Here is a 15,396-nt window from a genome sequence, read left to right as displayed (position 1 = left end):
CCCCCCCCCCCCATCATTACTAGCTCAAGTAGGAGCTGCATTTGAACTTCCACCTCCCACTCCGTAGACCAGCTTGCTCAAGTATAAAGCATCGCTCAACATGATTTAGTGACTGTGGGTGGACGGGCAGAAGAGTAGGGCACTGAGATATGGCTCAATCTGACAGTACTGAAAAGATAAGACTTGAGTTAAGCAGCCATTAAAAAAATAATAGGATTGCATCAAGTTCTGTGCAAACAGACCAATACTACAGTACCAATCAGTTTTCTGTTTATATTCATTATTACAACAGCTATCTGGGTTTTTAAAAATATTTTCCAGAAAGCTGATTCTCCCTTGAAATGTAATTTTTGAAAAGATGAAAGACTAAAACAAAACTAAAAAAACTAAAGAGTCTTTAAAGAAGTCAGGGCTGAGAAGTTACAAAAGTATTTCATGACCCAGAAGAACTGGAAATGGGATATTTTAACCAGAGATAAGAGAGATACCAAAAAGAAAATGGAACTGTTCTTCATTTAGCATCTAAAACTTAATGATTATGCCTGTAGTACTCTTAAAGAGCAGGTCTCCCCCGAGCCGCTATGAGTAGGTGGAAGTTGTCCCACCTATCTTTCAATTTCTTTTGCCACTCATCTTGACAACAGCTTTACAGTCTGCAGAGATGTTTGGCAGTGTGATACGCCACTGGATATGGGAATTGCATAGTAGACTACTGTGGCTGTATTGCCTTAGTGTAATAGTTGCACAGAGGATCTGTAGCAAGTGCATCTTTGGAGTGAACCTCCAGGGGAAGCAATAGAGCAGACTTGAGTCATAATGCTCAGAAAACATACTTCATAAAGAAAGAAACATAAAAACATAAAAAAGGAGTAGATCTAGTGGAGTTTCCTGTCCTCTGTTTTTTACACTTTTAGCCCTAAGAATATGAAGATAGCTGTGCTTCATATTGATAGCTAGATCAGGTCAAAAAACAAGCAAGCAAAGCAAAAAAAAAAAACCAGCTAATTAAAATTTTCTCTCTGTTCAAACAAAGAAAATATGAAATTATTTGTAGTCATGGCAGTGTGCACTACCTTACTACACATATTTAGGATAAATTTACAAGTCACTCACATAGCTGATACTTAGGAGTAAAACAACCAGCCAAGGTTCTTCTTAACTGAGGAGTTATACCCAACTATCATGTATTCTTTCATCTGTGTATTTTCCACTGAAACTCATTACAGAGTAGTTAGTTACAGAAAATTGTTGCTAGAAGAAAACAAGGAGCATGAAAGTCACAACAGAGACAATTGTTTAAAATTTAATGCAGACATAAAATTAATCAGAAACTATAGCAAATGACTTGAAGCCTGTTTTAGATACAGGAACATTTCCAGATAGAGTGCATTAGGAATAAATTGTTGATTTAAAGCATATTCATTGGTGGTGTCATCAGTGCAGTCTTAGTCTACCAAGTACCACGCTCCCCAAAAACCCAAACCCTTTGCTTTTGTACTGCTTTTCACAAAGAGGAGTTAGCTTTCTAGATTAATACAGGAAATAATTTACATTAGCAAAATGACTGGGAAAAAAAAGTCTGGTTTTTTTTTTCTTTTTGCCAGTGATCAACTTGAAATGATAGTCCCTGTACTAGGAAGACACTCACAGTCGACAGCTCTTTGATAGTTAAGAATGTCACTTGAATGGTCACAGGAAAGAACTCTTTGCAGATGTCTGCAGCAATATATATCTATAGGGATGCAAATAAAGAACTTATTGCTTTAATTAGTATTTTGGTTGTTGGCACTCAAAAGTCCATGAAGCTCAGAGTTAGAAGCAGAAAATGTGTTTGGAAGTTGCTCAGATGTTCAGTTAACACTGATAGTTTTCTTACATTGCATCACAAAGTATTTGTGTCAGGATAGCTGTCACATATTCTTTCCCTTTTTTTGTCTATTAGTAGTATTTAATGTAATGTTTCTCCTTCAGGAGCCCTCACAGCACTTTTCCACTCAGTGGGAGACAGATTAATCACTCCAGCTGTCTAGTTTCCCAAAGTAGGTGTGCAGGGTTTGTTCCTTTACTGTAGCTGTATTTACCATACCCCACAACAGGAGGGCTTTACAGTTACACACTCAGACCGCTGCAGAGGTGTTCTCTGTCAGTCTATGTTGATGTTCCCTATACAGTTCTCACACAACGTTATCCACATCACACGTTATTGTAATCAGTACAGAAGCCAAAATCACAGAGACCAAACTTCCTCCTTTCTGCTGTGGGATTTTATTGTTAGTAACAGGGGAGGTTGGCAGAGCAGTAAGGAAATTTGCAAGTGTCACTGCTCTGTGCATTGCAGTTTTATTTGACTAAGTAAAATATGTTGGTATTCCAGCACTATTAACCTGAAGATCCATTTCTTTCAAGCCTAAACATATTTTTTTTAAAAATACATTAAACAGGAAAATATTCAAGGTGATACCTTCACCTCAGTGTCAAAGTATATTATTTTGATATGCTAATACATAACAAAATACTTCTTTGGTTTACTAGTAATGTCCAGATAAATTAATAATGTCAAGATGATATGCATGCAAATTTAATTATCTTAATTAGCCTATTTTGGTTTTATCAGATATTTATTCAGTATTCACTCCATTATTTTCCCAGTGTTATTCGCCATCTAGGTTAATGGTTTACTGCATAAAGGGAAGTGTCTTCCCTTTTATTTATCTCCCTTGTTAAACAGCAGTACAAGTATAGAAGTCAGACATTTGACATTTATATACATTTTTTATTTGCTTAGGTGTATTTGCGCTTGGATCAGCCTGTAACAGCTTTGAACCTTTTCAAGCAAGGGTTAGATCGATTTCCTGGAGAAGTGACTCTTATTTGTGGAATTGCCAGAATCTACGAGGTATGCAACCACTATGCAATCCTTATTGTGGCCCAGGTTAGCTGCCTGAGCAAGGAAAAAGAGCCAATAGTTGAATAGAACTATAAGGTCATAAAAAATTAATTATGCTGATTTTCAGTATCACTAATGCAAAACAGGTAACGTTACACAAAGATACCAAAGTAATGTCAGGGGAGACTTACAGGCTTATTTGTTTAAATGGTTAATCACACTAGTGACATCCTGTTTACCCTTGACACACAGAAACAAGTCCATGTTAAGTCAAGTAGTCCAGATGTTGTCCATGTACCTAGGTCTAGTTTATATGTGTCTCTTCATATTAAAACTGCTCGTCACCAACAGCCTGCTAGCAGGGTTAAATGGCAGAATAGTCTACTCAGCTGTGTTCTTTATTAGCACTACATGTTACTATTAGTTTCTTAAGCCAGTGAGAACAGTTGAAGTGTGTTGCTTAGTTTAGGAAGTAGATGTTATTTTAAGTAGGATTAGTTGTAAAGTAGTTTTGTTTTAGCTTGGTAACCATGTATTGTGTATTTTAAAAGTGTATATGTGCATGTCAAACAGAGGACTTAATACTGTTTTTTACTGAAAGTTGTAATGATGATGTTCCAGAACAAATGTTTTAAACAGAGTCATGATTTTTTTTTTTTTGGTCAACATTTATACTTGGCATTCTTTCCAGTTCTCATCATTCTCATCTAACCCCTAAGCATTAATCCATTTTCATATTAAATCCTTTTTGTCCTTCAGCAGGGAAGAAAACAGCTGCATAATTTTTGGAGGCTTTTCTTTCTGAATTATTAAACAGTTTTTAATATGAGTATTATTTTTCAGAACCATACATAACATTGCATAACCCTTTAAGGAATTATTAAAGAGCATCATATAGTTGACAGGATCCAGTTTTGCACTGACACCTGAGTGCAGGATTATAGCTTCATTAGCAAAGATTTGTACTACAGCACGGGGCTGTTCTCATTACATAGACTCACAGGTGGAATGTATGCATCAGGCATCTTAATCAGAACTTTTCTTCTCTGTCACTACCTTTTGACAATGGGAAGAGTTGACACAGAAGTGTGTTTTGATAATCTATTTTCTTCAGTTGTGGGGTAGAGTCCTCTGGTGATTTGCACTCCTCAGAAACAGTGTGATGTTTACAGCAATGAGTTCACGCTAATTCATCTTCAAAGTAGCATACATCCAAGCATATATTTTTATACAAAGTAGTTCTCTTAACTGGCATATCCTAGCTAGTACAAATTTTGGTAATAAATCCATGATTCCCATTTTTGAAGCCACATAATAGTTCTTCATATGCAATTATATTCTCATTTGTGTTCAAAGTAATTAATGAGTTGACTTACAAAGCACTGAAAATAATTGACTGGGGAAATAAGTCTACTGTATGGTACCATACTGGGAAATCAACTGCACAGCACTGTGTATCGCAAGGCATTGTGCAAAAAGTAGCAAGTGCCTATTGCATATGCTAAGCTTCTGACCAATCTCTTTTTCTAATAAATAAAACCCAAATAAATCTCTTTTTGTAGCTATGGCATAAAGTTAATGACAAGTACAGCTAGCACTGATAAATTAATATGCAGTCTTTATGTGGATGCTTGTGTTGCTTGTGAAGATGCCAATTGGTGATGTTGCATTGTACAATCAGAGAACTGTAAGAGCATACATAATTAATCTCAGTTAAGTACTGTACAGGACATAGTTAAAGCATTCAGTAGATTGACATTTAATAAGTTTCACAATAACAATTGCTGATAAAGAGTAGAATTAATCTCTATTTTTTCCAATTCTGTAGGAAATGAACAATATCTCCTCAGCTGCAGAGTACTATAAAGATGTCTTAAAACAAGACAATACTCATGTGGAAGCCATCGCATGCATTGGCAGTAACCATTTTTATTCGGACCAGCCCGAGATAGCTCTGCGGTTTTATAGGTATCTTACACTTATGGGGAGGAAGGGGGAACTGAACACGTGGGAGGGTAATATAAAGGGTTGATTTTTTGTAATGCTGATAGCAAAAAAAGAGCATTAGGAGATTGACGTGGGAGGATAAGTGAGAATTTGGACAAGTATCACCATGAAATGGTGTATGTAAGTATGCCAACTTACATATCTTCTTGGCCAATGATAATTACATCTCTCTCTTAAAAACTTATTATTACACGTGAAATATGTAGAAGTATCAACAAAGATTATCAAAACAGTATTTGATTAATAAACAAGAAGTGATCTTTCACAGCATGAGGCAGTTTGAGAACACTTGGACCTTACTCTCAACTTCAGTTGCATTTGGAAGGCACATGTACTTTCTATTTACCTTTTTGAAAATGAGTACTCTTTGAAAAACTCCACTTGAAGTCATGAGCAGTTGTTACCACAAAATCCCTAACTTGAATACAGGCTGGGATTCCCTCATACTGAAAACAATAAAAAGATAGTGTTAAATGATGCTGCTTGCTTTTTATTTCACTACAGTGAGAGGGCAAAGGAGCCTGACTCATGTTCTTAAGTTTAAGAGCAGAGTAAGTCACTGTAAACACTACCATCTGAAATGCTGGAGTTTCAACCCCAAGCCCCAAATTAAGGCTGACATATGGGTGATTCCCACAGCCCTTCACAAAGGGAGGGTGAGTTTACCTTTAGGCTTCCCTCCAGGGTGGGTCCAGCCTTGCATGGAGAGCCATTGGGTAAATGAGCCCCAGGTGTCCCACATTGAGTAAACAAGGGTCAGGTGTCCCACTAAGGGATAACAGCTGGGACCCCTTGCAGGCAGGGGCAGTGTCTGTCTGTGAGGTGGATGCCCTGTGCAGAGTTCCCTGTTGGGGAAGGACCTCCTGCCTCCCTGGGACTGGGCTCCAGTCAGGTCTGGCTTTTGTAAATGCAGGCTGTGTGGAGATTCAGTGTGTGGCTTCCTTGGTCTTATGTATTTGACTTGGTTGTCTCCCATCCCTTCTATGGGAGACTGCATTTCACCATTTATTCCACCCCTTGTTGGTCATGTGGTGTTGTTGTTGGGGTCAGTGGGATTGATGCTGATTATGTATAATCTGACTGACTTGTTTGTACCCCCAGTGCTCACCCATGTACTGACCCTTTTGTATCAAATACAATTTGGTTATGGGTTCATCTTTATGCTGGCTGTGTCCTTTATGCTAGGCCTAATTGGTGAAACACCATCTCATTTTGGTTGGACCTGAGCTCTTTCATGCTTTAGGTTCAGAAAGTCATAGTTATGCTGCAGACAGCAGCCCTCTTTTTCCCTGGCCGCCTTAGCATATCTGTTTTTCCTATAAATATTAATAAAGAGAATTTTTATAAAACATCTCAACTCTAAAAGATGCATTAACATCAGTTTGAATAAAAATCTGAGTTAAGCTTCAAATGTAAAATTAATGTAGATTCACATACTAGATGTACTATTACTGATTAGAGCAGTGCTGAAGGACAGGAATCAAGCAAAAATCTGAAGTCTGAAGAGTTATAAAAAGTAACTGCAACAAATTAACAGTTTGATTGAGGTTGAGGAATAGAGAAGAGGAAATGGAGAAAGTCTGCAAACAACTCTGTCTTACAGTAAAGTCAGATCATGTGTCACAGTCAGAAGTTACATCATTTACATGAAGACTGTTTTGCACAGCTTTGATTCTACTAATCAAAAATGCTTTGCACTGCCCTTCCTGAAACTTTTACTAAGTGTAAGACTGTAACACTTGGTTATTGTACCCTCTCAGAATAGGGAGAAAGGAGGAGGGAACTTTGTCATTTAGAATAGAACTCCTATTTGAAATTAATAAAAAAGAAAATTTTTTTCTTTCAATCTAGACGCCTCCTGCAGATGGGTGTTTATAACTGCCAACTTTTTAACAATCTGGGCCTCTGTTGCTTCTATGCCCAACAATATGATATGACGCTATCTTCGTTTGAACGTGCACTGTTTTTGGCTGAAAATGAGGAGGAGACAGCAGATGTGTGGTACAACTTGGGACACGTGGCTGTGGTATGAAAAATGTTAACAACCTTTCTGAATAAGTATAATTTTACAAAAACTGGAAAAAAGAATAACTAGGAGTCATTGCCCTATTTTGAAATATAAAACCTGATAGTATACAGGATAAAGTGCAGTACAGATTAAAGGTTTATTTGCACTTCAATAGAGAGGAAGACACAAAAGAAAAAAATTCTGTACATCTTCATAGAATGTGGCTTAGTCATGCTTAAAGATGGTGGAGAGGCAGGATCTTTTACCTTACCTTCTTTCTTAAAAAATTGCAACACATACCAGCCCTTGAAGGACTTTGCTGCCGTAACAAGCTAATCTGAAAAAAAAGAATTGAATTAAAAATATTTTTCTCTGAACTGTTACAGACCCATTCTGTTGCCATAAAAATTTGTATTCAGCAGCATGTAGCAGACACTAAAGCATTACGTATGTCATAGTTGAGAAGGCATGTTCCTCTCTCTTACAGGCTGCTATAAACATATTGCGTAATTGTGTGATAATTTTTTTCCATTTCTAAATTAATTTGCATTCATTGCCCATTTTTGCAGATGTTCTTCCAAAAGTTGTGTGAAATTTCTGTTTAGTTGCCTGCAGTTTAGTTTAGTTTTGACAACTTTCTAATATGAGTTGTCTTCAAATGCTGATTATGGTTTAACTTAAATCAGAGAGAAACTCAATTGTTCATCATGATTGTGTTGCAACTAGGATAAACACATTAATTTATGCTACCTAAAACATTGAAATTTGAACTTATGTGCCTGTATTTTTCTGCATTTGTCACTTACAATGTTTAACCTGATGCTTTATCACTGTTGGTCATGACCCTGGAGCATTAAAGAGCAGTCAGCTGCTTCATACAAAGAAATTAATCTCTCTTAATTTTTTTATCTTCTGAAACCTAGGTTTATATGTGGATTTTTTTTTTTATTTTTTTTTTTTGAAAACTGCATAGAGATTGAGAAGGCAAGATGACTTCCCCTCTGGAGACATCTCTGGTTTTCTTATCCTACTATGGGCGGTAGCAGATAGCATAGTCTTTAGATGACACTTTAGTCATCTAAAAGTTAAATAAGATTAAATGATTATCACTTGGAGCATGCAAGTTTGTGCTGGAGAGAAACGAATCTGTCTGGAGGAAGGATAAGAACAAATGAGACGGTCCGGGAAGAAAGCACATATGGTTGTGATAAGCATGTTTTTGTTGTAATTTGTATTCTGTGGTAGTGCATATGGGTGAAAAGATACTCCGGACAACAAAACAGATGTATGTTGTTTCCAATCTTTTAACAAATTAAAATACAATCTTACTTTTAGGGCATAGGAGATGTGAATCTGGCTTACCAGTGTTTCAAGCTAGCCTTAGTCAACAATAATGACTATGCGGAAGCTTACAACAACTTGGCCGTACTGGAAATGCGTAAAGGTCACATTGAACAGGTTGGTGTTGCACCTCAGCCTAAGCAGAATGCTTCCTTTGGCCCTTTTTTACTTCAGAAAATGTTACTTCTCTGAGGTGGAGGCATCATAGGAACATTTGGCTTACTATTGCAGGCAGAAAGCATGGATAACTTTCATGCATGTTTTTGTGTAACCTCCACGTTGTTATGCCATCTCCCATGAAACTGCTTATTCTTTGGTATATCCAAATGGTTCATCCAAGACAAACAAGGTTTACAGTGGCTTTGCAGTTTTTGAGATCTTTTGTCTCAATTGGTATCCAAAACAAAACCCATCACTCTGTAATCATCACTTAAATTACAACTTTGACTATATATTCAGTTTATAAATGTGGATAATACACTTTTGTTGCGTGACAGAAAGCAGCAATCAGATCAGCTCTTAAAAGATTTTTTTCAGCAAAGATATTGCTTTGAAGTTTTGTCCCAAAGTATCAGGCTCTAGATAAATACTCTTGCATCAGTAAGCTTGGTGGTTTGTCTTACTTAATGTGAGTATACTAAGTTGAATTGCACTTAGATGTATAATTGACATGCACAGTGGATTAAATGCATTTATTTTTTACACACGTGCAGGGCAAATTAACTTGCATTTGTTGGACAGTTTGAACTACTATGAGCTTGTTTTAATCCTTGTAAGAGCAAGACTATTTTGATGGATTCATATATATATATATATATATATATATATATATCAGAGAGCTACAAAATTATTTAAAGACTTGTAAATACCTTTTTTAAGAGCAGTTTCTCAAAGTAAACTTTATTCAGATAACCTAGCAGTTACCGTGGAAACAGGGACATGAACCCAGCACTGGATGGTTCCAGTGACAAACTTTGGATTTAGTTTCAGTTTCATAATCAGTAAATTTGCAGACATTTAACTCCCAGGTGGAAATTACGTCCAGTTGGGGAGGTTGTGATTGCTGCCAATTAGCGCTGCCAGAGCCTTTCCATTATAATCAGTTGTTTCCTGTCTCTTTTAGTTTTTACCATAAAATTTTCTATTTTCATCTTGTATCACATGTATAATTAAAAATCAAGATCATCATGGCAATAAAATTATACACAGAAGAATAAAGTGAGGATGTTTTCTTTATCTTGGATTTTATTTTATTTCACTTCACAATTTCAGAAGTACTGTTGCATGTACTCAGAATTGTCAATTTAGGTACTTTAGTAAGTTCTTAACTCTACCTTCCCAAATAGATTAGAGATACTTTTGTTTATAAAAGATCAGGGGTTTTTTTTCCCTGAAGTTCTCCATTTTTTAGTAAAAGCTTAAATTTACTTTAATTTTGTATTGGATTTACAGCATGAAAATGCACACTCTGATTCTTAATTTTTCATTAGTTTTTAATGATACTATCTTGCTAGTCTGAAAAAAAAAAGTTAATTTTATTAAAAATTTTTGAGAAAAGTTTCACTTTTATGATAAAATTTAGGTTTTCAGGGATGCTTAAGACAGTGCTGTCGGAGACAAGAGATAAATACAGTGGGGTAGGACTTTAAATACTTTTTAAAAAATTAACGTATTCTCTTCAGTGTTTAGAACTGAATTGCTTAATTGAATAAGTACCAACATGTTTTTTATGACTCAACCACGAGTCTTATTCATTTCAATGCTCTTAAACTGTACTATGCCTAAATGTACTATTGGTGTAACTTCATCATAGTTGAAGATAGCTTTCTTAGTAAAGACCTAGTAAAGAAAACACAGGATGGTTTCTCTTAAGAATGATGAAAATTGCATTAGATTCTTGCTACCCTCCCTCTCTCACAGATTTCATTGTGGTTTTTTTTCTTTGTCTACATAGGCAAGAGCTTTTCTGCTGACTGCTTCATCTTTAGCACCTCATATGTATGAGCCCCATTTCAATTTTGCAGTGCTCTCAGAGAAGGTAATGCATTAGCCTATTCTTGCAATAGAAAAATTGGGCAGTTGGTTGGGTTTTTATTGTTACTGAGAATTCCAAATAGGTAAGACAGAAGAATACAGAGTGCATAAACTCAAGGAAAAGTAAAGTTAACATTTTCACTTTAATACCCAGAAGCTTTGTGTGTGAAAGTAGTCATTCAAGTGTTTGCTTTTGAGAATGAGTGAGGCCAACTAGCTATAAAGTAACTGTAATTTTCCAAATGCCCAGAAGATGAACAATCCATTAACAATTCCATCTGCAGTCTTTACAGTTGTTGTCTTTTTTCAGGATGTGAAGTGAAATAGTATCATATAATTTATCAGTAATTATAGACAAAATACCATTTATTCATTCCATGATCTTACTGGTCTCAAAAGGAAAGTCTGTTCTTCAGCTTTACAACCCTTAAATTTTGTGTGTAAATATTTCTTTCACACTCAGACACTAATTAACATTGTGTCCAACATTCTTGTTAATAAGGAGAAACTTGTACAAGTCCTTACATTTTTCATAAGAAAAAAGTGCTTCTTTGCTTGTGCCTACACCTTCCAGATTCTGTTATGAGTCTGTGTTGTGTGGGCAGCCCAACTCCTACAGATACTAAAGTACATGCGTCAAGGAGAGAACAACCCATTAATTTGTAAGCATATCCTCTCCATTGTGAAACATAAGATGGTTTTGAATAATTGCATTCTGTACCTACCGAGTAAGGAGTAAATCGTAGTCTGGAAATGTCTTGTTACATAGCTTTTGCACAAAGAACCTGCATAGGTTATGGGAGAAGACAGATGGCCAGATCAGCTAGCTGTTGGTGCAGAGTCATAATGCAATCCTTAGATTCAGTGTAAGGCCATGGTTTACAAAACATAATTCGTCTGGCCAGGACCCTGTTTTTTTCCCCTTCAGAGAATTCTTGCTGCACTGAAGATCTGTGTTGACTGATGCACAAGCAAGAGGCCTCCTACTGACACTTTCCATAGCTTCTTCCTTTCCACCCAGCTGCTATCACTTTTACTAGATGTATTCCCAGTTGGGTTCTTTTTTGCTGAACTCACTTTCTGAGATGCTGTCCTTATGTACACTTCCTTCCTCCAAAAATGATGGCTATTTAGGGAAAAATAAAGTTCCCAAGGTAGGGAACAATGTGGAAACATACTTCTAAAAGCAGGGGAGCAGCATTAGCTCCCCAGCACTGTTCTGTCTTGCTGTGAGGAAGCAGGAAATCACATGGGGTTGTGGCTTTTACAGAGGCCTGATTGGTTGTGTTTTACATGTATATACAACACTACTGTGGAGTTTAAAAACAAATCTTCCATTTTTTTATTCTTTCTCACTTTAAGCACTGGGCATGGTGTACCTTTTCCATTCTCCAAGAAGTCAGGTGGAATGGAACATAAAGTTACTGTCTTGAAGCATCTCTCCCATTAAAATCACATTTCTGTCTTTTTCTTCTCATCCCTTGATGTAAGGGGGACATAACTCTGAATTCAAAAGCCTCTATACTGACTGTTTTATTTGTTCATCTTCAGGACCAGCTATGTTTAAATATTGGTGAGATCAGAAATGTACTGCACAGAATAAATGATGCAAATACTGCAGTGTTTGGATTTACACAAACAGTTTGTGTGTTTCTTACAGGTTGGAGATCTTCAGAGGAGTTACACAGCTGCTCAGAAGTCAGAAGAAGCATTTCCAGGCCACGTTGATACACAACAGCTCATCAAACAGTTAAAACAGCACTTTGCTATGCTCTGATGTGCATATTTTTTTATTATGTGAAAACAACCAGACTGAACGTCCCATCCATCTTTTCAAAAATACTGGCTCAGAGTAGATAAAGTATACTTAATGCATTCCTGTGGCAGAGCCTGTGTTACTTTGACTAGTAGGAAAGGTTTAAGAGTCCTAATTAGTTTCTGTCATCTTAAAACATATCTCTTTCTAAAATGCAGCTAGAACACATGTTGCAACTACATACATGAGAGACTGCAGAATGGCAGGACACTGCCAGTATGACAGCTTTGAAATAGTTGTCTGGTATATGAGCAAGTAAGTTTCCATTTAATAGTGATGAACATTTTAAAGGATTTTTTTCAGACTTTTCTACAGAAAAAATGGTTTTAGATATTCCTGTGTGACACTCTTTTAGGTAACACAGAGTAAAAGTTACTGGTCTTCAAACTCGGCTTTTGATAGTGTACTTTTTTACTGAATGTTAAGTTGTAAAACTACAATACCTTAAAAAAAATCTAAAATACATATGTAAAGCAGTTCTTACATTCTTTGTTGTACTGTATGAATTAAATAAATTCCAGTTTGTATGGTCTCTTTCATTTGTTTATCTAAGTTAAAAGCACATTCCTATTGCCATGAAAATTAGAGTCAGCAATCTTAACATATTTTGAAAGACTCCACAGAAATGGTACAAAATAGCATAAATATGTGTGTTCCTCTCTACCCAGAAGAAAGTTTATTCTTGATCTCAGTGAGGGAAAAGGATATTTAGAAGCTTGCAGAGTTAGGTACTAATAATCAAGAATAAGTCATTGATTGGTAGTTACCTGTGCTACCACATAAGCACTGTTGCTAAATAAATATTTGGATCATCCTAACTATGAGAATACTATTAATAGCAATAAATAAAGATGTTTTCTCTGTCATATATCTTTGTGTTCTAACTAAAAGGGATAAATTTGCATGATTTTCCAACTTGTTTTTTAAAAGACCTTTAAGAAATGCAGGATGTTAAGGCATTCAGAAATGGCACATCCTGAAAATAGGTCTTTAAATTCTTGGTTTAGGAAGCAACCCTAAACATGTTTATGAATATGATGTTTTCCTTTTCATTATTCATTACTTTACCACCCTCATCTTAGTATGACTGTTGTAGCTGGTGAAGGCAGATGCTGGGGAACTTAGAGAAGTGGACCTACAGGCTCCCCCCACGAGCAGTCTGTAGGTGACAGTCAGAAACACTATCATTAACTGGTGTCACATCATTTTGTAAAATGCAAATGCATTATTGGCTGAATAGATGCAGCATCTTTAATGGAAATTTTATTTTTTCCACATTGATTTAATATTGTTGAAATTTGTCACAAGCTAATTAAGAGACATCCTTAGTTATTGGTAATTTTCCTTACCTAAATAAGATTTTACTTTCTGGTAAAAATGAATAATTTAGAGGGAAGTTCCATCCTTTGATCTACTGTACTTACATCTTTCCAGTTGACAGTGCTAAACTTCGGAGGCTACCATAAAAGAAAATGTTTGTCTTTTAGCAGTTTAAACACAACTGTTGGGAATTTTTGAATGTCATCATTATTAACTCAAAGTATTTTTAAAATTGCATAGTAAATAAGATTATTTCTAAAATAACTGGAACAGAAACTAGTAACACAACTTCAATTTTTAATCCTGTGTGGCATCTCAGTAGTTCCTTAGAGATGCTTATAAGATCCCACTTACTGTGATCACAGCTCAAGTTTATAATCTGAATAACTTCTTTTTAGTATAAAGTACTCCTTAGAACATAAACCTGACATGATTTTTTTTTTAATATTGGGGGATGTGTGGAGATTGAAATGGAAAATATTAATGTATTGCAAAAAGTCCTTTATGCAAGATGCTTGTGAAAATTAATTATATTAAAAAAAATCTACGCACAAACACATGAAGTTCTAAATAAGGATTGAAACCTTTTTAGCTCCCCCAATGTACTTCTGCAAGCCATTCCAAATTTATCTTATATGGTGTATTTTGATTGCCCCAAAAGACAGCAAGCTATTTGCTTCATTGACCTTTCATGCCCCAAAGCAAGGATAGGACAGTTATTTTTTTCATGACTAGCACATGTACAAATTAAATCAGATGTGGTAATGAGAGCAACACCACAATACAAAAACCAGATGAATAAGCAGGCTGTTTGTTATAGAAGAATCTTTTGGGTTCGTTGTATGTTAATTTGGTGTGAGCTGCAACAAACAGATGAATTGGCAGGCCCTGGGGCAAACCACCTTCAGTTGATTGAGGACGATACAGCACAACACAGTGCATCAGAATGTGGATTCATCTCTGCAGTAGGATCGTGTTAGGACAGTGTGACCTTAATATTGCAAGCAGCATTTCTGTACCATAGAAATCATTTTTCCTCTAACCTGTAGCACAGCTCCAGCTATGCCCAGCCAGCATTTATAAAGTCCCTTGGGAGCAGAAAATAAAAGACAATGAAAAAAATTACACAAACATTTTTTTTAAAATCTCCAGGGTAGATGGTATCCACAACAATGCTGCCTGGAAGGAAGCTCAAAGCAGATTGCTGGGAGGTCTTGAAGTTTCTATGTCACTGGAGGAAAGGTCTGTACAGTTTATGGCTGTTACCACCAATTCTAGCCAGTCTTTTCACCAGCCCTCTTGCTGGGGTCTTTCTGATGGATGAAATAATTTAAAAGTTGATAATGAAGGGTTAGGTTATTAACAGATTTTGATTGTTTTAAGAGATGTTATAGCCACAGCACCAGCCACAAAACTGGCTGAAATTAATCAGATTCACAGTTAAGGGTTGTGTGTCCTTTTGGCTGGAAAAAAGCATCCTCAGACATTGCTGGGCGGGACAGGAGCAGTTTGCCATGAGATGCCAGTTCGGTCACTGTATGACTGGATAATGATTCCATTTTGTTGTTGTTGTTGCTGCTGGTGGTGGTGTTTTTTCTCTTTGATTGCTTCCTATCTTTGTAGGCTAGAGGGAGAGATTTTTGCATCATTCAGTCTGATCTCTGATATGACATATGCCAAACATTTCAGGCCAGGAGATCTTTTTAATGAACCCAGTTTGTGCTTGACTAGTGGTCACCTGCCAGAGCAGCAGCAAGTTTTGGTACAGAAAAGCTACAGCATCTTCCATGAAAGATTTTGTATTTAGACACTCTCACTACCATATATTTCTCTGCTTTCTGATGGATGATTTCAAGCTCGTTCATCCCCACACACACACACACCAGTGGGTACTCGTTATACCCCAGCACCAGCAGCTGAACTGTCATTAGAATCTGGCACAGCTGAGTAGAACTGTGGCCATTTTGCCTCCTTCAGGCAATA

At 36.4% G+C, this 15,396-nt stretch overlaps 1 protein-coding gene across 4 annotated transcripts in view; it reads left to right on the top strand.

Moving 5' to 3' along the window:
- Positions 1-12,961, top strand: part of TTC8 (tetratricopeptide repeat domain 8) — a 37,488-nt gene extending 24,527 nt beyond the window's left edge. For all 4 annotated transcript variants that reach the window (XM_026849083.1, XM_026849081.1, XM_026849084.1 and 1 more), the window contains 6 exons: positions 2,786-2,896; positions 4,716-4,855; positions 6,746-6,920; positions 8,238-8,360; positions 10,198-10,281; positions 11,938-12,961. In XM_026849083.1, coding sequence (XP_026704884.1) covers positions 2,786-2,896; positions 4,716-4,855; positions 6,746-6,920; positions 8,238-8,360; positions 10,198-10,281; positions 11,938-12,054 — 750 coding nt within the window. In that variant the 3' untranslated portion in view covers positions 12,055-12,961. The remainder of the gene's footprint in view (positions 1-2,785; positions 2,897-4,715; positions 4,856-6,745; positions 6,921-8,237; positions 8,361-10,197; positions 10,282-11,937) is intronic.
- Positions 12,962-15,396: the final 2,435 nt, after the last annotated feature.

The sequence above is a fragment of the Athene cunicularia genome (genome assembly GCF_003259725.1).
Source record: "Athene cunicularia isolate RWA chromosome 5 unlocalized genomic scaffold, athCun1 chr5_part1, whole genome shotgun sequence".
In the NCBI taxonomy this organism is placed as follows: domain Eukaryota; kingdom Metazoa; phylum Chordata; class Aves; order Strigiformes; family Strigidae; genus Athene; species Athene cunicularia.
Note: the sequence above shows the minus strand (reverse complement) of the source record. Positions and strands in the feature narration are given on the sequence as shown.